General features: G+C 49.2%; 1 protein-coding gene across 1 annotated transcript; it reads right to left on the bottom strand.

Annotated features, from left to right (window-relative positions):
- Nucleotides 1-9,032: 9,032 nt before the first annotated feature.
- Nucleotides 9,033-20,417, bottom strand: LSG1 (large 60S subunit nuclear export GTPase 1). Its single transcript, XM_005489421.4, has 14 exons — nucleotides 20,261-20,417; nucleotides 20,060-20,177; nucleotides 19,703-19,823; nucleotides 19,045-19,131; nucleotides 18,094-18,180; nucleotides 15,997-16,057; nucleotides 15,120-15,296; nucleotides 14,531-14,956; nucleotides 14,130-14,231; nucleotides 13,168-13,311; nucleotides 12,745-12,868; nucleotides 12,056-12,135; nucleotides 11,248-11,421; nucleotides 9,033-9,969 (listed from the first exon to the last, which is right to left on the bottom strand). Exons 1-14 carry the CDS (start codon nucleotides 20,339-20,341, stop codon nucleotides 9,790-9,792), a joined length of 1,962 nt encoding a protein of 653 aa, XP_005489478.1. The 5' UTR covers nucleotides 20,342-20,417; the 3' UTR covers nucleotides 9,033-9,789.
- Nucleotides 20,418-22,848: the final 2,431 nt, after the last annotated feature.

The raw sequence follows: 22,848 nt of genomic DNA, 5'->3' as shown, positions 1-22,848 counted from the left end.
CAGCCAGCTTGCCATGGAGCAGAGAGCTGGGAGAGGGCAGCTTGCCTTGGCCAGGGCATGAACACTGGCCTGGCATCCTGGTGCCACCTTTGGGGTGGGATAGTGTTCAAAGCATGGGGCCAGGGGAAGAGGGTGTGAGTGTGCAGCTACATGTGCTGGGTGCCTGCAAGGGAAGCACTGCTGCCCAGTCTCTGACAGGGCTTGGCAGGTTTGGCAGAGCTGCAGCACTGGGCCACATCATATCAGCACCTATCATGAAGGCAGCAGCAACAGCTCCTTCTGCAGCTATAGCATCTTCCAGGAGTGTCCCAGGAGCAGGGAGTGTGCCAGCCCACAGGGGCAGTGACCCTGCTGCTGTCCTAGTCCCTGGGGCTTAGGGAGTTGCCTTGTCCCTTGGCTGCAGCCCCAGCAGACAGAAGCCTCCTCCTGGCCCCTGCCAGCCCAGCATGGCCAAAATTAGCTTCCCCTGCGTGTGTGCCGGGTAGAAGAGCCACGATTGTATCTCAGAAAAGCATTATTGTATTCCTCGAGCCCTATCTTATCAGGGAAAGGAAAACGGGACTTTGACAAATTGCCTCTGCAGTGGCCGGGTGAGCACATGGTTTTCAGTAATCGCCCCCCCTGTGGTCGCCAGTGGCCACTATTGTTCCCAGCCCTGGCTGAGCCCTGTGGAGTCTGGGCAGCCATGACCCTCCCAAAGGAAAAGAGCAGTGGGCCTGGCCACCCTCACCTTGGCCGCACCCAGAACATTGTGTTTGCAGGTGGGCATGCAGCTGAAGTCAGATTGATCCCTTTATCAGGAGCCTTCAAGTGCTGATAAGGTGACATCGCCTGCCTGGAGCAGGGACTTGAACTCTTTTGCAAGGGGAGATGGTTATCAGCAGTCTCTGGCAGGGCTGTGCTGGCTCTGGAGCCTCACAGCTGGAAGCAGAGCTGAGCTCTGAGCCTGGGACAGATAGGAAGGGTTTGTTTTGCTTTGCACAATGGCTGCTCAGATCCTGTCCAACAGTGGAGCAGAGAGCACAGCAGGGCACTTCAAAGGCACTCAGCCTAGTGCTGTCACCACACAGGGACCCAGCGTGGCCAGTGGCCATCCTGCCCCTGGGACACTCAGCCTGACCCCAGGGACAGCCTGGCCCCTTCAATACCGGTTGCAACAGGAGACACATTGTTCCCAGTCCCAGGGCAAAGAGGATCATCACCTGGAGAGCTTATGTCATCTCCACAGGAACTCTAAGACCCACCCACGAACCCAGCTCTGCCTGCAAAGCATCCATGCAGGGAGGCGAGCAGGGCACTCTGTGACCTCTGTGCTCCTTGCTGCTGCAAGGCCACCTGGGGCCCCTCCCCAGCAGGGTCATGAGGCCCAAAAGCCCGTTCAGTGGCTCCACAAACCACATTCCCTGGCAGAGCAGGGAGCAGCAGGTGCTTGGCTCACATCTGCTGCAAGCCCAGGGCAGGAGAAGACCACAGGGTGACTGATGGCCATGGGACAGCCAGCATGACCCCGCAGTGATGTCCCACAGGGGAGCCCTGCCCAACCCACTGAGCTCACCTGGGAGGGGAACAGCACTGGGACCACGATGGAAGCTGCAGCCAACCTCCCTGTGGTGCAATGCACTGGGCAGCTCTTCATGCCCCTAAGCACAGCTGTGGCTGCTGCTGGGGTCATCTCCATCAGAGGCGCTGGTGACAGTGCTATCTCCCCAGACATCCCAGCAGAAGCAGCCAGTGACAGCTACTGAGAGCAGGCAGAAGTTACAGCAAACCACGTTGCACAGCTGTACAACACCTACCTGGTGTTTTGGTGCTTTGTGTCCTTTTTTTCTCTGCTGCTGGCTCCTGCTTCCCAGGGTTGGATCAAGAGAGAGAGTGCAGCTGCTGCAAGTTCACAGCCATCCCAGAAAAGCTACTGCTGACCCCTGAATGTCTGCCTATGTCTACAGCTCAGCTCTCTGCTGACTCCAGATGAACTGAATACAAGATCTGAAAGGGCTGAGGCCACTGATCTCCACTTGCTGCACCTCAGGGCAGAGGACAAGTGCAGCTACTGGAAAATTGCAAACCACAGGAGTGTGTGATGTGCTCCAGCACCTCCTGCACAGCACCTCCCTTCACCAGATCCCTGAAATGTCCCTTCCCTCAACCTGACCAAACACTAGTGAGCACCTTCATGGCTCCAATTCTGGGCCCCCCACGAGAAGGGAGCAGGCACTGCTTGCTGGGCACAGCCCCATCTCACTGCTTTCTGAAGAGCAGCTGTCCATGATGGAACACCAAGGCAGCCCTTGGGACCCGCCTCTGGGGCCAGCACAGAGCAGGGCAGCACAGGGTGACCTCCTGCAGCCACCCTGCCGCTCCCAGTGCCACGGCCTGGGCCCTTCCTGAGCCAAAGGGCCAGCCCTGGCCTGCCTCCCTGAACTCCTCTCATCACTCATCCCAGTCCTGCTGCCCAAAATAGCCTGCAATGATTTCCGCAGTTAATCTGGGCCTGCTCTGAGCCTGCAGGCTGTAATCTGAATTTGGCTCTAGCCGGCTCCATTTCAGACCTCCCTGTCCCCTTACTCTGAGACACAGCAGAGGCACTCCTCCTTTCCTTTTCTCTGCTGTCCCAAGGGTACCCACCCCATCACATCCCCTCTTTGGGACAGGACAGTGCTGCAGAGGCTCACCTCTATCCCTATTGAGATGCCACCTGTGCCCCTTGCACCTCTTCTTGTGGCCTGTTTAGCTCTGGGCACTGGGGAAAACATTACACTGTCATCCAGCCCTTTCCCAACCAGCTCCCACTCAGCACTGCTCCCATGACAGCCTCCTCTTTGGCAGCCCCTAATCCTGCTCCCACTCCTGCCCACATGGAGACCACTCTGTCCCTGTCCCCCCACTCTGAAAAATAACCTATAACACATAAAACATGTCACTGTCCCTCAGCCACTCAGAATGCTTGCAACAGCTGCTACCAGCTTTGGGATGTTCACATACCCAAGAGAAATGTATCATTAGCAAATGTTGTGGCCTCATTTTTCTCAGCTCTTCCAAAGTGTTTAAAGTAAGATTTAAAGTGAGACACCAAGCTGTGTGATGCAACTGACACCCTTGAAGGATGGGATGCCATCCAGAGGGACCTGCACAAGCCCTAGAACTGCGTCCATGGGAACTTCATGAGGCTGAACAAAGGCAAATGCAAGGTCCTGCACCTGGGTTGAGGCAAGCTCTGATATCAATACAGAACAGACTGAGAGCAGCCCTGCCAAGGACTTGGGGGTGCTGGTGGATGGGGGGCAGGATATGGGCCAGCAATGTGCACTGGCAGCTCAGAAATCCAAATGTGTCCTGAGCTGCCTCTAAAGCAGCATGGGAAACAAGTGAGGGAGGGGATTCTGCCCCTCTGCTGTGGTGAGACCCCACCTGCAGCACTGCACCCAGCCATGGGGGCCCCAGCATAAGAAGGACATGGAGCAGGGCCAGAAGAGGCCACAAAGATTATCAGAGTGCTGGAGCACTTCTCCTATGAGGAAAGACTGAGAAAGTTGTGGCTGCTCAGCCTGGAGAGGAGAAGGCTTGGGTCTGACCTTAGATTTGCCTTTCAGTACTTGAAAGAGACCTACCAGAAAGATGAGGAAAAACATTTTAGCAAGGCCTGTTGTGATATGACAAGGGGGGTAATGGATTTAAGGTGAAGGAGGATTAATTCAGATTTAGGTTTGAGGCAGAAATTCTTTACAATGAGGGGAAACACTGAAACAGGTGACCCAGAGAGGTGGTTGTTGCCTCATCCTAAGAAACATTCAAAGCAGGGTTACATGGAGCTCTGAACAACCTGATCTAATTGAAGATGTCCCTGCTCCTTGCAGGGGTGATGGACTAGATGGTCATTGAAGGTCCCCTTCAACCCAAACTATCCTACAACTTCCCTTGCAGGAGTGTAAATGAAGGACACAGATGCTCCCGTAGGATGGAGCAGGCCAGACCAAGGCTCACTGAAGCACTGGGAGTACCCTGTGCCCACTGCACACCCAGTGACAGCCAGAGCCAGTGGCTGGGAGATCCCAGCTCACACAGACATCCTCCTGAGCTCGAGAGCAGCTGAGGTGCCACCCCAGCGTCTGCAGCAGGGACTTTTGTTTCACTTGAGGTTATCTTATCGCCATAGGAAAGGCAATACAGCAGAAGAATTTCCTTTCCTTTATGTTTCCAGCCTTTCCATTGTCTGGCGTCTGGGTTTCTGAGCCTTGCCACTCACCAATGTGCTCAGGCCTCTGGAAATATGAATGCAGCCCCTTCTTATCAGCAGGAGCTCTGCTGAGCTCTTTTTGCTGCTGCAGGCAAACCAGGCAGGGTCTGGTGGCCCCAGGCCCCATCCTCACCCCATTCATGAGCTGTGCATTTTCCACTGCCCAAGGCAGGTGCCAGCTCAGCAGTTCATTCAGAGGGATGGCAGTGCCAGGCAGCAGAGCTCGATGAGAATTGACCAAGGCATTGAAACGCTACGGTTTTCCATTTCTTTCTTCCTTACATGCAGACCATGAGTGATGGGTCAGCCCCCCACACAGGGCACTGAAGACACACTCAGCCTGCTGGATGGGTTTCCATCTCACTGGTCCATGGTTTTGGTGCTAAAGTTAGGAGCCAGGGATCACCAGGAAATGTGAGCCACAGTGAGGACTGTCCCTTTGTCCTGCCTTGCTGAGTGCATCAGCTGCCTTCAATTCCACTGGGCTGGCTTGTAAGCCTAAATGCAGGGGGAAACAGCAGCACAATCACAAGAGGAGACAGATGGGATTGAATCCAGCTGTGAGGCTGCACCTCTCCCAAAGCCCCGGATCCAGAGAGGGAAGCCATCAGTGGTGGGAAAGGGGGACTCCCCCATGCCATATCTCAGCAGGACAAGCATGAAAGATGCTGGGAACTGTCCCTGCTCCACCCGGCAGTGCTTCAGGCACAACATGGCATGGCAGCCTGTGGTGGCACCCCAGAGCTTCTCACCTTGCCCCAGAGAGCCCCAAAGAAATACCTTCTGATGCTTACTGCTCATTTGGCTGAGGTGCTTGGATATCCTGGAGGGGCTGCAGCTTGTCTGAAGGTGCCTGGGCACAGCACAGAGCAAGGCTGAGCAGCAGGGCTGGGCTGGCTCCATTGCACCATCACATCCTCCAAGTCCCACTGTGAAGAGAAAGGGGCAGGCAGGGCCCCAGATGGGTGCCAGGGAGTCCCAGGCAGCTCAGGACCTGCACTGCCTCCTTCCAGAAAGGGGAACTGGCTGCATTTGAAACTATAAAGTTTTTGGGTCTCCCTTTCTCCATGGCAAAGCAGAATAGTGCTGGTTTCCATTTTTCTCACACATTTCCCTTGCTATGCAATGTGAGGAGAAGGCTCAGGAGCACACAGAGTGGCTGAGCAAGATGTGGTGTCAAAGAATAAGAGAATCCCTTTGCCCTGAGACCACACAGCAGTGATTCCTCAGCATCCCCCTGCACTGCCCTGAGCACAGCCAGTTCTGAGAAGCTCCAAGCAGAGACACTCTTGCTGAAAACCCTGTGAAATCCCAGACGAGCCTGCACTGGTCTATCAATGCTGACCAAAACAAAGGGGCTCTGTAGATGCTTCCAGCTTCCTTTGCTTTGGGCTGGCAGAAAAAGCCTGGCTGGACTGCAGGACCTTCCCTCATGCATGATGTTCCTGGTTCTTTGCCTCAGCTCCCAAGTGATGAAGGGCTGGTGACATTTCCAGAAGGGCAAACCCAAGTGTGCTCCACCCAGCACATGCAGTCCTCCTGCCCTGACACCACCCATGGGACAGACCCTTTTCCCACAGCCACAGCAAGAAAGAACACTGGGGCAGAGTTCCTCTGACTCAGTAGCGGTTTCTTTTCCTCTTGTCCTCACCATGACCTCTCTTTGGGTCTCAAGATGTCCTGGGCACCTCAGGCCTTTAAGCTTGGAGAGATTATTTTCTGGAGAGCTGCTCCCTACTCCTCTCCCAGCTGCCCCAGGATATTTTTCCTCAATATATTTTTTTTCCCTTCTGCAGCAAAAAATGAAAAAAACTCAGTAAAAAAGCTGGACTAGAGCCACAACACAGGGAAGGGGGACAGCACAATACTGCTCCTCACAGACAAAAGGGGTAAAGGATCCCCCCTGCAGGGGCCAGGCAATGGCCTGGAGCTGTGACCAGAGAGGAAAGAAGAAAGGTTGCTTCTTACTTTAAAGCAACAGTCTCAGGAGAATTAGAAAAGAATTGCTTCACTTTTGTAGGAACAGCTTGAAAGGCCCTGGACTCAGCTGCTGCCTTGCCATGGCCAGAGCCACATTCCCCATTATGGTCCCCTTGGCCACCACCCTGCCCAGGGGGCTGGGAAGGGCAGCTCTGAGCCACTCTGCAGGGCTGGGTGGGGTGGGAGCCCCCAGGAGCCACAGCTCTGCTGGGATCCTGAACTGGAGCAGGACCCGACGCTGCTGCTGGGGGCACCAGGGCTGCTCCTCTGCCTGGGAAAGGCCGGCCCCTAACGGCAGCACAGGGCGGGTTCAGCCTCCTCCAGACACACAACGAGGAGTTCTGGGCCATGTGGAGACTGCAGAAACCCAGCGAGATGCCACATGGCCGTCCCTTGCTGCGGTCCCTGTGCAAAAAGCCATCATCCCTTTGATCCTTGACCTGAGACACTGGGAAAAGATCAGACACCTGACCCTGACAGCCCCACAGTCTGCACTGGGGTGATGGGCAGAGGATTTGTGTAGTGCTGGCTCTGCTAAGCTGAGGGGAAGAAGCTCCTACATCACTTGCCACCAACTGCAGTTAGAAGAGCCACAGCACCCACAGCAGAGTGCCTTAGGGATTTGCATCCTGGCATTCCCTACCCCTCAACTGCTCACCCATGATGCTTCAGGTTTCAGGAAGATAGTAAAACTACTCTTCCTCAAAACAAGACTGCAAAACACTTTTTGGTAGTAGCTAGATGTCCTTGATGGCAGCTCAGTCATACAATGACAAGTCCTGTGTGTGAAGCAGAGCCCCAGTTCTCTGGACATGCAGGGCAGAGGTGGTGATTCCACCACAGGCTGCTACTGCTGCCCCACAGGTGTGGCACCCAGCACAGACCCACCCATGATCTTTGGGGACACCACGTGCTGTGGGACAGACTGCAGGCTGGAGTGAGACACCCTGAACCTGGCAGCAGAGACCTGCAGGGAGAGCTGTAGGTCTCAATGCAAGTGCAACATACCATCAAAGGCCAGTTCAGCTCCAAAACATATTCCCAAACCAGTTCTGCATTTCTGCTGCAGGTATCAGTGCAGGAGGGAATATCAGCCAGGAAAACAAACTGCTGGCATTATAAAGCAAAGCTGCCTGAAAGGGGAGACAGAGCACTGGGGTGCTGGGGATCCAAAGAAGAGACTGGAACCAGTTGCAGGCTGCACACTCCCTCTACACACACAAGGCACTTGAAGAAAACAGCACTCCAAAATGGAAACTGGCCTTCTCCAGCCAGCAGTGGAGCAGCAGCTCATTCACAGGTGGCCAGGGCAGAGCACAATGTGTCCTTTGTGCTGGCTCTGACAAGTGAGCAGTGCCCACATGGCCTCATGCCTGCCAGCTGCTGCCATGTGCTGTACTGAGCTGTCAGCAAGGCCCAGCTGGCACTGCCCAGTGAGGGATGTGGTTCACTAACACATCAAACCACCACAGGAAAGCATTCATTTGCCTCTTACCTCTTCTGCCCACTGCTCAGTAACAGCATGAAATATTATCAGGTCTTTACATCCTTCTTCTGTTGAGGCAGGAGTCCTTTAGCACAGCAAGGAGCAGTTTGCATTTAACACCTGAGCACACACTACTTGCTGGGTCATATTTACATTATCCTCCATTCACTCAGGCAAACACTGCAAGTTGCTTGGCAGGTCTCATGGCAAAAGGTTTCTGCAAGCAACAAGCAGTCACCCCAAGTCTCAGGCCCTGGGGACTTCTGTCACTCACCAGATTTGGGAGGGTCTACATCAGGGGACAGCCTGTCCAGCAAGGTGGCTCCTAGAGACCCAACCAACAGGAAAGGGCAGACAATGCAAAAGGAGAGAACTTGGGTACATGCAACATGGGCTAACAATTCAAAATGCTTCTAAAGCAGAAAAACAGGATAGAAAAAAATGTTTTATGTCTTCATAAAAGATACTCAGTTTGACAGCTGGTAGCTTCACACAAAACAGGACAAAAACTAAGGAGTGTTTCTGAGCAATCAAGTTCCTAAAGCACTGTAAGGGACAAAAGCAGATACCTTTCCTGCAAGGAGGGTGGAGAAGGCAGATCTGAGTGACTTTGCTAAGGCACAACCTTTTCAGGAAACAAAGGCAAAGATCACCTTCTCCAGCAAAACTAGATTAAACAGTCTCTCCCGAGAATCTCCTTTCTGCTACGGTGCACTGATTTCAAACACCATTGACCATATTAACTCAGGGTAATTATACTTCACCTTTACACATGGCAGGGAACTGTCTTCCCTCCAGTGATGTAATCAGGAACTTGAGAGCAGGCACTCCAAGGGAAGCAGGAGCCGAGGTGAGAGCTCTGCTGTCACTGAACCCTCTGCATACACAGTGCAAACTGCCTGTACAGGACACACACAGAGGGTCACAAAGCCAAAACTGCCTTGGTTTGCTGTGGCTTTGCTCAGCAGCTGCTTTCATCTCTCCATCCACATTTAAAGCCTGGAAAGTTCAGAATTACAAGACAGCAATCCCTTTTTATAGCATCAAGAGACCAGCATCATGTGTTATTCCTTCCACCACCTAAAACCAAAGCATGACTCGTCTTCGTGAGCCTTTCCAGTCCTATCATTACTCCCTGTGCTGAACAAGGAACGAAGAGCTCTGACCAAGGGCACAAACATTTTCTCAGTAGGGCAGCTGAGAAGTAAATCTCACTTTAATCTGACCCCAGGTAAGTAAAGTGTTTTTGGCATCAAATACTCAGGTACTCAATTAAAATCTGCTAATAGACAATTCTCTGACTTAGGGCAATGAGACAGATCATGACACACATACAGGTAGTGAAATCTCAAGTATATTTAAGGACAAATTAGCACCAAATTCTTAGGCAGTCATATAGAGCCAATGTTTTAAAATACCAGTGGGAAGTCACACGAAAACAACTGATACCAGCTCAGTGTAAAGGATATAAAAGCAACATTTTCCTTGCATGGTGTGCTGTGCTCTGCTCCATCTGGGAAATGGGGAGTGGTTACAGATTCTACAGAATAGGACTGAGAATAGCAGAGAAGGAAGAGGGCAATAAAGATCATTCTACCTCATTTGTCAACCCACTAAAGCATTTTGTCAAATCAACTAACAAGCCTTAAAGACCAGGAAAAAAAAAAAAAAAAAAGAGCAATAGTGTCTCAAAATGTAACAAACATCACTCATTGAAATTCAACTGTTTAAAGATTTTACTCAGTTTTACCAGGGCTTGCTTTGATTGCAACAGCTATAAAATACATCCTTTATGGAAGGAAAAAACATTCCTGCACAGCTCCATCTGCTCCCATTGAAAGGATGTTTCAGCAGCAGTCAAATGTCTGGGCTGGCTTCCAGATAACAGGAACAACCAGGTCTCTTTTGTTCACAGAAGAGAGAAACTCCAGCCACCAGAGCCCACTCTCATCCCCCCCCCAGGCCAATCCACTGCAGAGAGCTCCCAGGTGAGCTAGTGTTGCCCACTTATCTGTTTTTTCCCCCCTCAATCAAGGCCTGTGAGACAGTGCAGTCCCTGCCCTGAAAAGGCAGGATACTGGTGCCACAGCTAAGCCTCCAGGTGCTTGGTGATCCTGCGGATTTTCTCCTTCTTGTTCCTGTTCCCGTGTTTTTTCCAGGGCTTTCCCACCACGTTGGCAGGGTTGGGTGCAGGCACAGGCACGAGGCCGCTCCCCGGCCGGTAGCCCATGGCAGCCCGGACCCCTTTCATCAGGGCACGAACGTTCTCCTGGAAAAGCAGACACAACCCCCAGTGACCAAGGAGCAGCTCCTCAACCACTGCAGCAGGTCAGTGAAAGCAGACACAGGCAAGCTCAAACGCAGCAGCCCCTGCTCCAGAGCTGCAGGAAGGTCAGGGCAGGCAGCCAAAGCTGCCAAGCTGTGCTGGGTCCCCAGCGTCTGCTGCTGACGTGACACCGTGTCCCAGCCAGCATCAGCTCCAGCACCAGGATGGATCCTCACAGCCTCTGCTCTCTGCACAATAAATTGTCTTCACAAATAAATCTGGCGCCCAGGAAAGCCACAGACCAAAATAAGTTGCTCAAGTCTGGAGCGTGGGCGGCACTGATGGGGCTCGCAGCTTGTGCCAGCACTTTGGGCAGACAGAGCAACAGTCTGGTAATCCCAAAAATGCTTTTCAGGTCACAGTTTTCTAAAATAACTCACTTTCTTTTTTTTGAAAAGAGCCTGAGTTCTTGTTTTCAAAATGCATGATTATCTTAGCTGTGCAAAATAAATGGTGTTCACATCCAGCTAACCACACAGAATGGAACGTGCCATCTATGACCCATCCTGCTCACAGCCAAAAACCTGTTCTAATTCCTGTCAGGTATGCAGATCTGATCAGTTATGGATTTCATATTTCACTGTAAGTCATTAATACACTTTTTCAGTAGTGTAGAGGCAAAACATATGCCTGTAGGATCTAACAAGAATCATACAGGTTAAGAAAAATTCCCATTTTCCACTTAATTTTGAGATTTCTTGACTGGATTTTAAATCAGTTTGCATTCTTTTAATCTGATTTCAGGTTCTGAGTCAAAACCTCAATGTAATACTACATTATCTTAAAAAAGCTTATCACATCCTCTAAATATATCAGCTTAGGAAAGGAAAGTCATTTTGAAGGACCTGTTAGTTCAAAACCATGTTCTGGGTCAGTTGTCAAGTCATTCCTCCTTGTCTTTCTTCCCAGTCACTCTCCTGTTTGCTCAAGATTGATGTCTGATTCCTAACGACCAGGGTCACCCTGCTGACCTCTGAAAAATCATCTGAGCACACCTCATTAGCAATCTTTCTGTCACTGAGGGCATTCCCAGTGATTTAGGAGATAATAAAAAGAACAGAGAGCTCTTGGGTAGAAATTACATGCAGATCCCACAGCATTAAAAAAAAACACCATTAACTCAACTCAGCACACCTCCATCCCCAAAGGTGGTTTTCCCCCAGTAACTACAGATGAGTGCTGCAGCAAAAATTCCTAGAACAAATCTTTTCCAGAATTTACCTGATGGAAAAAAGTTTTGTCCACCACATTTTCAATTTGTTTTGCTTTGGTATTTTTCTCAGGCTTCACCTGTCCAATGGCCTGCACAATTGTACTGTCAGGGCATCTTTGATGTTGGTGCTGAAAATCATTTGGGTCAATACCAGGAGGTGGGTGGCAATATAACAGCTTCCCCTGTGAAAGCAAGGGGACTCAATTATTACAAAAGAAAATCAGAGAGGAAAGAAAACAACTCTAAAGCTAAGAAGGGTCTGAAGTTTAGGGGTTCACACTAGCAGACTATCAGTACACTTTATTTCTTCTCACAGACAATAACTGGCTTGACTCCTAAGATAAAGTACTGTTCCACCTCTACATCAAAGCACCACTTGCAGCTGCAGTGCCCAGATGCAACAACAGAGATCAAAACTCTCAGGAGCACCAGAGGATCCTATTAAGAAATTATCACCAATAAGTTGCTGAGAGGTGCTAAAGAAGCATGCAGTATTACAACACTCACAGCAACAGTCCTTAGTGCCAAATATTGGTCCACCTGTACATTATGGGTTCATTTCTTGAGTATCTGCTAGCTACTTTGGAGATATGATTATTTAGCAGGCACCATATTTTTAGGCAATCACCTTTCTAAGATTAGGCAGCTTGAGAAATTCAATTTATTCTTTTAAAACACAAACGCAGCCCAATTTCAAGAGTCTTTTGATACATGATGATTTTATCCAGAGAAACAGAACTGACTTTATTGTACTCCAGTGCAAACTTTAATTCACCTCTAAGAAGAGAGGAAAACCCAGATGTAGGAAGCACTTACATTGACATAATCTTTTAACACATATCGAGCTGATCTCGGCTGGTCTGGCTGTCCATGAGATGTCATAAAGCCCCTCATATCTGCAAGAGAAATCCAAAGCATATTCTTTGTAAGTACAAGAGAATGTTAATGTGTTCTCCTCTGCTGCCTAACCACCCATTTGTATTCTTCCTCAAAAATACTCCCTTAGAAAGAGGCTTCTCTTGGGGAAAGCAGGGAAAAAAAAAGGGAAGAACTTTGGTGACTGTAAAAGTACTGCAGAAGCATCCTGACCTGAAAAATTGTAAGAGCTGACATCTTCCTACTAGCAGAAAACTGCTAGGGTTTTATTTTTGTTTTAAAGGCAGAGAATGAGAATTCACTGCATTCTTCAAAGTCTAATTCTGACACAGATGGTGGGAGGTATCTGAAAGGGTAAGAGCACCACACTATAGACTGGCAGGGCATTTCACCAATATCTTCCACACTACCACTACACCTGTCAGATGAGACTGGCAAAGCACCACTCCAGCTCCCACAGGAGATGAGGCATTAACAAAGACCATTCCTGAGGGGAGGGCAAGTCCTATCAAAGAGGTCCAACGCACAACAAACCCAAGCTGGGCCTAACTTTACCACGTTCTCCTAAGGCCATGCCCAGGACCATGCACACAGTGGAGGTGACAGGTTTTAAAAGGATCATCACTCACATCCATATGCTGTTAGCAGCTCTTCAGCTGTTGGCTTTCGATCTGGGTCCTCATCTTCTCTTGGCCTTATGATATTTATTCCATAGGTTGCTTCCAAAATGTTGCGTGGGATATGCTGGCAAACATAAGCTAGTGAAGGAAACTACTTGTGTAGCTGTAAATCACAAAGTGATCTTGCCTTGTCACTCTAAGAGCACACACAAAAGAATGACTTTTGGATTTTGTTGCAAACCAGAAAAATAACATTAGTCTGACAACACGACTAAGTTGAAATGAGATAGGAAAAGACCAGCACAGCAGGGCTGTGTTATCCAGTATGTCCCAGCTCCCTCAAAGCATGAGCACGTGTGCTGCTGGCTGGAACATGGCATACTCCAGATCCAACCCCTACATGCACTCTTACAAACCCCATGCAAAGGATATTAGAGAAACAGGTGGAACATGGTCCCTCATCTGATCTATAGGCAGAATTCCAGAACAAATCATTTCTGCCTTGGTAGAGACGAAAGATGGCATCACCAGACCGGGGCAATCACAAAGGCACAGGCCAGGCTCCACATACAGGGTCTACATGACAAATAACCCATTAGTTCACTATGGCAACTCAGTGTCCAGGGAGGAAAAAGGAACAAAAAAATAAAAATAAAAATCAAATGCACAGATGAAACATGGATGCAAATGACAATAAGCAGAAATTCTACTAACACACACACCTGCCCTCCTGGTCCTAGCCAATGAATTAAGCAGATAAGATGTAGAAGACAGCAACATTTTTCAAAGTTCCTAAATAAGGTGTCCAGATGGGGGCAGCAAGATCTTCAGCTCTCCAGTCTGATGGGAGAGGAGAAAGCACTCCAGAAACCTTTAAGTGTGTTGGACCTTCTGAAAGAGCTAGGAGTTTGAAAAGCGCAAATTCCACAATGGTCCCACTACAGCATTGGAGCTGCTACCTCAAAATCAAAGTTTGATCAATATGAAAATATCAGCAAAACTACATTTATTCACAGCAGTGATGTTGACAAGGATAGTTTGAAGCCTTGACCTTAAGCTACTTGGAGGAACACTCATGTTAAAAAGCTTCTCTCCTCATGACTGGTGTTGGAAAAAAAGGGACAAGGTAACTAAAAATCAGGAGATGGAAAACATGCCCCATTGCACTGCAGCTCTCATGAGTGACTCAAAATCGAGCACAAGTTTAGGAGCATGAATTAAAGTTCCAAAATTACACACATCAAGACCACCCCTCTCCAACCTACTCTGCTGCCACAGTTCAGGCTGGCAGAGTTCTCAGGGAGTGCATGTGGCTGCAACTAGGTCATAATGAAGCTCTCTTCCACTGGTGAAAAAGAAACGCTAAAAAGACTGATGTTATTTGTTAGCAGTACCTGGAAGTGCTTTGTACGGCCTGGTGTAGCAGACACCGACACCTTCTTATTTCCAAGGATTGTGTTGATGGTTGAACTTTTGCCAACATTAGGGTAACCCACCTAGATGACAAAGAAGTAAAATGTTATTAGGCAGGGTGATGCCAAAAGACTGACAGAGCTCTGACACAACAGTTCTTTAACAAAATGTTCTAAAAAAAAAAAGTAGGGCAAGCAGGGGGGCACAATGAGCTCTAGGAGCTTCAGTATTAATCTTTGCACAAAACCCACAGTGGTTTGTGCTTGCCAGTTTTTATACCCTTATAGGAAGCCAGACTACAGGATGAATTTTTCCCATGGAGGGCACATGGAAATAGAATTTAGATTAAGTAAGTTCCATTTAAGCACAAAGTCCAACTTACCAGCCCAACATTTACTTCCCCAACCTTCACCCGTGGGCCGTTGTGCATAGTTTTGAATATCTCCAGCAGCTCATCTCTCTGTACCAGATGGCTGAAGTTTCTGATGTTCCTGTTCTGCTCCTGCACTCTGTGCTGCACTGCAGCATCATCAGTCCTGCTTTCCATCCTCTGTGGACCAACAGCATTTATGCTGTCACCAGCTTCATCTTCAGAACAGGTTTGCCAGTCCTCCTCTTCATCATCTTCACAGTCTTCATATTCATCACTGCTGTTACTATCACTGCCCAGGGCCTGGGTTGCACTTTGCCAAGTGCTGCCTGTGGATGCTCTTTCTGCACTTCCTTGTGCTGTGCTGTCATCTTCCTGACTGGAGCCTCCATCCTCAGAACCGCTGGGGTGCTCTGCTCCCCCCTCAGAGCCCAATTCCTGTGGGAACAGCACTTCAGAGGTAAATGCAAAGACAACCCCAAGCCTTGCTGCTGGCTCAGGGAGCTGTCATCAGCCAGATTCCAAGAGATGACAACCCAGAGCTTATCTATTCCCAGCTGCAGCCAGCACAGACCCAGTGTGAACTGGTCACCTGCAGTACCTTTGATTCTCCACACAGGCGTTCACACTCTGCCAGAGCTGACCAGAACACCACCTTGACACCCTCCTTCTCAAAGAACTGTGCCCAAGCAGCACGCTGCTCCTCACTCAGCAAATCTGCTTTGTTGATCAGGATCATATTCTCCTTGTCATTACTGACTTCCTTAACATAACTTTCCTAAAGAAAACAAGAGAAGGATCAGTTTGCACTCTGGTTTCAATTCCTTCCACCCCAAGAAAACACAAGATCACCAACACAAATTACTCCATGCAGCTCCACATGAGTATAGCCAAGCTTACCATCCCTAAGCAGGACGAAGTGCTGCTCAGCAGACAGCCACAAGAACAAATTGGAGCATGCAACTACCAAAATACAGCTTGCTGCTGACCATGTGTGTAAACACCTTGTCTGCTTAGAGCTGTGACAAGATATTAATCAGCACCCTGCAGCAGAGCTCCTAAGATAACTATTTGAGCAATTTCATGTCTCCCTGATGCAGTGTTCTATAGCCTATCTTTACAAACTTGTCACTTTGAATAATTTTTGATTCTTTGTAATCCTCACCCACTTTTATTCCACTATGCTTTTACATAAGACAATTCCTTTAGGTGAGGACACTTCTAATGGGTAATGAGGAATAAAATAGGATCTGCAATGTAACATCTGCAGAAGAGCCTCTAAATCCACCACATTCTGTGTGAAATACCAAAAGAAAAAAAATAATTTCATGCCAGAATACTTTTATCAATTAATAAGATATCCACTCAGGCACAACAGCAAAACAGCTTCAAGGTGGCTGAATGCATTGAGCAAAAAATATATCATAAGACATTAAGACATAAAATGAAGACAACATTCAAAAAAGTGGTTTACTTACCAGATCCTGACATCTAAACAGAAGGGGGTTTCTGGCATCTACTATCTGGACTACAATATCACTGCAAAAGGAAAGGAAAGCCCCATGAAGTACTCATTCTTACATTGCTCCAAAGACAGCAGTAAGACACTGCAATTATTGATTTTTAGGTTTTCCTTGGAATTTTAAGAGTTTCAAGTGTATTATCCTACTAAATCTCTTTACTGAACAACAGAGCATCTCAGCAGCCCACCTGCCCAACACAGCCATGCTTGTGCTACAAGCCAGCACTGCCATACAGTGTTTCCTCCTCACTTGGCTCATTCTCCTGCACAATCCTACAGCCAGCAAGGGAGAAGAAAACATCTCAGTTTTGCCAACCCATCTACTCTTCAGAAATGCTCAGCAGGCAAGAACCACAGTAGTGGTACTCCATCTTTTAGAATGGTACTAAAAACTGTGCTAACACAACTTTGTTTCTGTCTATTCTCATCCTCAGCTGTGGCAGGGTGGTTACAGGGAGAAAGAAGAGGTGGTTTTCCTACACAGTGAGATATTTTGAAACATTGTTGTCCTCCTTGCATAGAACAAGATGTACAAAGCCTCCCACAAACGACATACAGATTCGAAGTGTTTGCTATTGGATATTTTCAAAAGTTCCTCTGTGCTCTTTTTGTCACAAAAAGCATAAAACAATTAAAAAATAGCCTTAGACTTCAGTAAAATATGTTGTTCCCCCATGCAAGCAAGGCCTTGCAAGATGCTTCTAGGAAACACCTTCCAAGCCCAGGGACCAGCTTGCCACCACATACATGAGCAGGACTCATTAGTTCCACACACTAATTAAATGCATTGGCTTCAGATCCCAAAGGCATTCATGCTTCTTTTGCCAAAAGGAGGGGAAAATTTAACTACAGCCTCTTCCACTACAACTTCTCCAGGCAAGTAATTTAAAATACTGCCAGGTATTATCACATGCTAATTCCATTTGTTTGACAGAGATTTCTGTTAAGTCAGGACAACTTCAGAACACCACAGGTCAAATGGAAGAATTTCAAGCTTCACTAGGCAGTTTGTTATGTGTTTAAAAAAAAATTGGTAAGCCCCCCAAGGGAATAATTTAATAAGCCCCATGGGTACAAAGAGGACTGCACAGTTACAGACATTCAAAGATCAATATGAGGGAGAGCTGACACCACCATATTGGGATGGGATACAGAGAAGTTACTGAACCACACTGCTGGGAACTAGTTGGAAGCAAATACATGGAAAAAACTGATAACAGATCAAATTATCTGGAAAAGTTAAAGGACTGAGTGACTTTTCCATTCACTTCTGAGACAGCATCCTCACTCTACATGAAATAAAAAGCTGGGAGCAGAAAGGCATTAATGACACATTCCAGTCACCTCAAAACACACTGCACACTCACATCATGATACCCTAGAGTGCATGCTCCTGACCAGCACTCTCCCAGCCAAGGGCCCAGCAGCACTCAGTACAAAGGCCCTTCTGTGAAGGGACCAGCTCACCATGACCTCACTGGTGAAGTATTTTTCAATTTTAGGAAAGTGAAATAAGATGATCTTAAACCTAATTACTAGTGAAATTAAATGCCGCAGATAGATTAATGTAGCAGATACCACTCTTATTGTATTACAGCTCAGCAGAGCAAACAAAGCTATTCCTGTGGTATGACAGCCTGTTGTCTTCTGTGCAGTGCTGCAACTTCTCTGTGTGGCAAAGACACAAGGACCAAGAGGCTCCTTCTTTCCCAACATTACTTAGTCCTTGTCTCCTGCTCCTGAACATCAGCTGCTGCACTTTGGTTGGGAAGGAAGGGAAGGAGTTAATCTTGGCAAAAGACCTCAAGGCACTTTGTGACACAGACCTCCAACACAGAGGAAGGCCAAGAGACTCACAGTGAACCACTGCACATCACACTGTTGAGAGCTAGCAGACATCACAAAAACAAAATCACTGCAGTGCTGATAATAAAACATTACTAACTTAATAATTTTTCCTGTGCTGAGACACTTGAAGCTTGTCTCAAAAGCTGCAATTCATGAAAATACATTCAACATCACTTTTTAAAAAGTGGATAGCAAAATACTTTACCTTCTTTCAATGACTCTCCAAAGCTGACGCCAAAATTCCAAGTTTCTTTCAAATGGGGTTAGAATTAACTTTTTCTCTTCCTCAAGGCTAAGGCAAAACAGAAAAAACAATGTCACATTTGGTCCATGGCAGGCTGTAAGCTCACTACCAGTTCTTCCCTAGATCCAGAAGGCTTTAGCTTTGCAGAGAGTAATCAAACCAAACCCATGCAGAGGTACTATTTCTGATGTTTTTTCAAACAGATCAAGCCCTCAGGTACACTGCTGTCAGTGGCACTGGTTTAGTGGTGACACAATGGCTTCTGATCTTGTCAATGCAAAAGTGGTAAAAGGTGGAAAAAACAAGAACTCATCAAGAGTCTGCCTGTGAAATTAGAGAGCCATGATAACAAGTGACAGAAGTTATCCCAAGTGCCAGCAGTTTTTTCTTAATTGAGTACCCCTTGGAAAAAACCCTGAAATTTGGGGATGGTACCTGAAATACCTCTATACAACCTTTAGCCTGGTGTTACCACCACCTGAACAACTTTACTCAGGGTAAGCATGGGCTTGCAGGGTGTGAACAGATACCAGCCGAGTCTCCAAGCCAGCAGATGCAGTGCCAGACCAGCACAGGCTGCTGGATGCAGCAGGCTGGCAGCATGGCCTTCTATTCAGAACAGCACTGTTGCTCTAAAAAGACACATCCAGTAACCCTCTACTTTATAGGTGAATTAAGAACATCAAATGCCATCCTGAATTCATTTAAAAGAACATGCACACACAAGACAGCTTTGCAGAGCTCAGCACAAAGACATGCTGGACTGTGGCTGGGATGTCAGCCTTCCAGGACAAGTACAGAGACCTGAGCAGATGTTACTTTTGTTGATCCAACAAGGATAAGTACAACTCACTGTTTCCCGTGTCACTAAATGCCACCAGCTACTTACCCAGCCACAAGCAGCATACTCACTGGGCAAGCTGTCGCCTCCACTCGAGAAAGCTCTCTCTTTCTGCTTGCTTCAAGTCCTCTGCACTGGTTGTCCTATCCCAGCGTGGCCTACAACAAGCATATTTTGGAGTGAGTGGTCAGAAATAGCAGTCAGTCCAGCTACATTACTTCAGTAAATAGAACATAAAAACCACACATTTGGTTATGTTGAAGTAATGCTTCAGATGTGCATGCATCTGTTTTCAGCAGCTTAAAGTACATCTTCTTTCCTTGTTCCTTCCAAACTTCATTAGCAGAGAGTATGTACACCAGATACCATAAAGCTGTTTTCTTGAGCTAAGTTTTGTAGGGTTGTTAAGATGAGGCTTAATCTCTCTGTTCACCATTCACAAAGCTCTGAAAGAGCTTACCAGGCAGCCTGGATGCACCTGCCTCAGCAGTGCCAAGCTCTGGGAAGTAAACCCACACCATCAGGCCAGAGAGGCTGGCACTGGCAGCACTCACATGGCAGACTGGCACTGCACTGTGGGTTACAGCCTGCTCACATAGGTTAGTTAGTGGCTTCTCCAAAAGCAGGGTATTGCCAACCTGAGGGCTGCCCTCAGGCTTGCAGCCAAGAGGGATCAGCCCCGGAGCCCCAGTGCACCAAGGGGCGCCCAGGCAGCCCTGCAGAACTCACCTCCGTGGGATGCGCAGGAACTCCTGGTTCTCCTGCTGCAGCTGCCGAACGCGCTGGGCCTCCTGCGCTGAGAGCAGGCCCGTGCAGCTCTGGGCAGACACGATCTGGGCATTCAGACGCTCTAAAGGACAGACAGTCATCCAAAGCCACCTGTCCCCAGTGCTGCTAGCCCTGCCACCCCATCCTGTCCCTGCTGACCCCAGCCCCGGCTCAGGGCCTCACAACCCGCCCCAGCTCCCGCGGGCCAGCCCCAGTGCCAGCTCCTATTGGCACCACTCACCCCAGAGCCGGTGCCGCCCCGCCCTGGGATCCCCTCCTCAGCCACTCCTCAGCCCCAGGCCCGTCCCAGCTGCTCACCGGCCACGAAGCGGGTGCCGGCCAGCTCGGCCGTGGCCAGGAACTCCTCCAGCGGGCTCTGCTCGGGCGCCGACCGCAGCTCCGGGCCGCGCTCGGCCACCACCTCGCTGGCGTGGAGCTGCCGGGACAGGACACCACCGTCAGCCCGGGCCGCCCGAGCCACCCCGACCTCTCTCCCGCCTCCCCAGCCCCCCGGCGTACCCATGAGGAAGCGCCGCGCCGCTCCAGCCCGCGCTGCCGCTGCAGGGAGCGCCCAAGCCCATCGCTCCGCTTCTTGCCCATGTGCCGCCGCCGCTGCCCCGCCGACGGAAGGGGCGGGCGGACCGCCGCGTTCTACCGCCCCTTCCGCCGCCCCTTCCGCCGCCCGGAGCCTTCGCCGCGTGCCCGGCGTCCGCCACCAGGCGGTGCCACCGCACCGGCACCGGCTCTCGCCGTCCAGCCAGGGCCATAGGACACAGCCTGAACCTGCCCAAGGGGAGGTTTAGGTTGGACATTAGGAAGAATTTCTTAACTGAAAGGGTGATTCGGCGTTGGAGTGGACTGGGCAGTGTGTTGGTAGAGTCACCGTCCCTGGAGGTGTTTAAGAATGTGGCACTTAGTGCCATGGTCTAGTTGATAAGGTGTTGGACTCGATATCAGAGGTCTTTTCCAACCCAACTGGTTCTGTGATCATCCATCCATCCATCCATCCATCCATCCATCCATCCATCCATCCATCCATCCATCCATCCATCCATCCATCCATCTTTCTATCCCTCCCACCCTATGGTGCTCAGCATGGACACACATCTCTCTGGGTCTCCCCTGCTCAGGCTCAGCTCTAACCTCCTCCCTCCCATAGCAGCCACCAGCCCCACCAGTAATGAGCCTGGGGGCACGGTTCACTCCCACCCCAAGGTCGGTGCTGCAGCTGGAGGCCCTGGCACTGGGGTGGCACGCAGGGCTGCCAGCCCCAGCCCAGCCCGTGGCAGTGCCACCAGCAGTGGGGCCAGTTTCTCTTGCTGGTTTGGCCCTGTGCAGGTGTTATCAAACCACATCGTGCAAAACCCTGCCCAGCAGCCAGCCATGGGGACAGAGGTTTGTATCTCCCTCTGGGGAAAGCCACCAGCTCCTGTGGCTGAAGCTGACCCTGCGCCCTGTAACACAGCCAGGCCAATGCAGGTTTCCCTTCCCCAGTGTCCACCGTCCAAATACAGCAAACACTGCATGTAAGGAATGATGGTGGCAAAGTGGGATCCTGGATGCAGATGTGGGAAGTACACTATGAGGTTCCTGGCAAAATCTAGACAGAGTCTGGGCATCTTGTGGGCATCTTTGTGGCACTTGGTGCCATGATCTAGTTGAGGTTTTAGAACATGGGTTGGACTCGATGATCTTAAAGGTCTCTTCCAACCTAGAATTTCTGTGATTCTGTGATTCTGTGATCTTTGCCAGATCGAGGAAATTGCATGGCCAGCCAGGGAATCACTGAATAGATTTTGGCAGCAGCCATTGTGACTGGTCTGGGTCAAGATGGGAGAGCAGGTTAAATTAATAAACAACTTGACCTGTACTTGCTCACTGAACTGAATTATGAAGCATTTCTCCTTTATGGTTGTTGGGTTAAGGCCGGTCAATTTTCACTACAATTCTGTAATGTGTATCAGTTGTTACTGGAGGATGACCTGTCTAATTCCTGGAAATCAGAAGCAGAAAAAGCTGAACTTCAGGAGTTTGCCACCAACAGCATGGCAGTATGCACAACCCCCTGGGCAGGAGCAGTCTTTTCTCTCTTTTCTATTCTCTTTTCTTTCTTTTTTCTTTTCTCTTGCTCCATGATAAATGCCCATTAGGAAGACAGAGCTTTTATTTTCTTCTTCTTTTCAAAGCCAGTAACTGCATGGCATAAATTTCCCAAGGACGACTGATCCTTTGCCATGCTCATCCCAGGCTCTGCCGCCACCACCAGCCTGGTCTGGCCCCTCCTATGCTTCCTAAAGGCAAATAAGAGAGATGAAAGGGGACTCAGCAGTTGCCTTTTCATTTAGGTGAGGTGCTTCAATGGAAGGCTGGTGGGCTGCAGACAGCAGGCAGACATTTAGTAAAATAATTTCTAATAGAGTAATCTTTAATAAAACCATCTCAAGTCTTTATGTGGGCACTGAAGCAGTAATATAAGTGCTCATTATCGTCTTTCTTTTGTACTTCAGTTAAAAGTTACCTTCTCTCTACAATGCATAATCACCAGCCAGAGCAGCCAGCCAGCCTGGCTGATCCCCACGCCTCAGGTCTGGCAGCACTTCTAACCCCACAGCTGAGGCACGTGCAGTGCCATTCCCAGGCTGCCCAACCACAGGCAAAATGCTCTAATAATCCCATTGGCACAGCCCTGGCAGCACAGCCCCAGAACCATCAGGGTCTGGAGACTGTCAGTACAGAGTGCAGAGCTCAATGGATCTCCATGGGACACTTGCACCTCTGTTCAGTGGCATGAACTGGAAACAAGGACAGGCAGAAGCGCTGGTGCAGTGGGAAAAGGAGGCTTGCTCCACCACCTGCAACCCATCCTGGGGCAGGGAGGTTTGAGGATAACCTGAAGAACAAAGACCTCTGCATTTAGATTGGGATGTTTTTCCCACACATTGCCCTTTCCCCCCCCACCTTTCCCCATTTCTAGACTGAAATGCTTCAGGGAACAGTTAATTGCAGGTATTTTCTACTACCTTTGTGGGACCTACTTAAGCAATGCCCAAATTGCCCTCATTGTTGCAACAGATACATTTCTGGGCACTTCATAAGCACCAAGGAAT

Source organism: Zonotrichia albicollis, chromosome 9, assembly GCF_047830755.1.
Source record: "Zonotrichia albicollis isolate bZonAlb1 chromosome 9, bZonAlb1.hap1, whole genome shotgun sequence".
NCBI lineage: Eukaryota > Metazoa > Chordata > Aves > Passeriformes > Passerellidae > Zonotrichia > Zonotrichia albicollis.
Note: the sequence above shows the minus strand (reverse complement) of the source record. Positions and strands in the feature narration are given on the sequence as shown.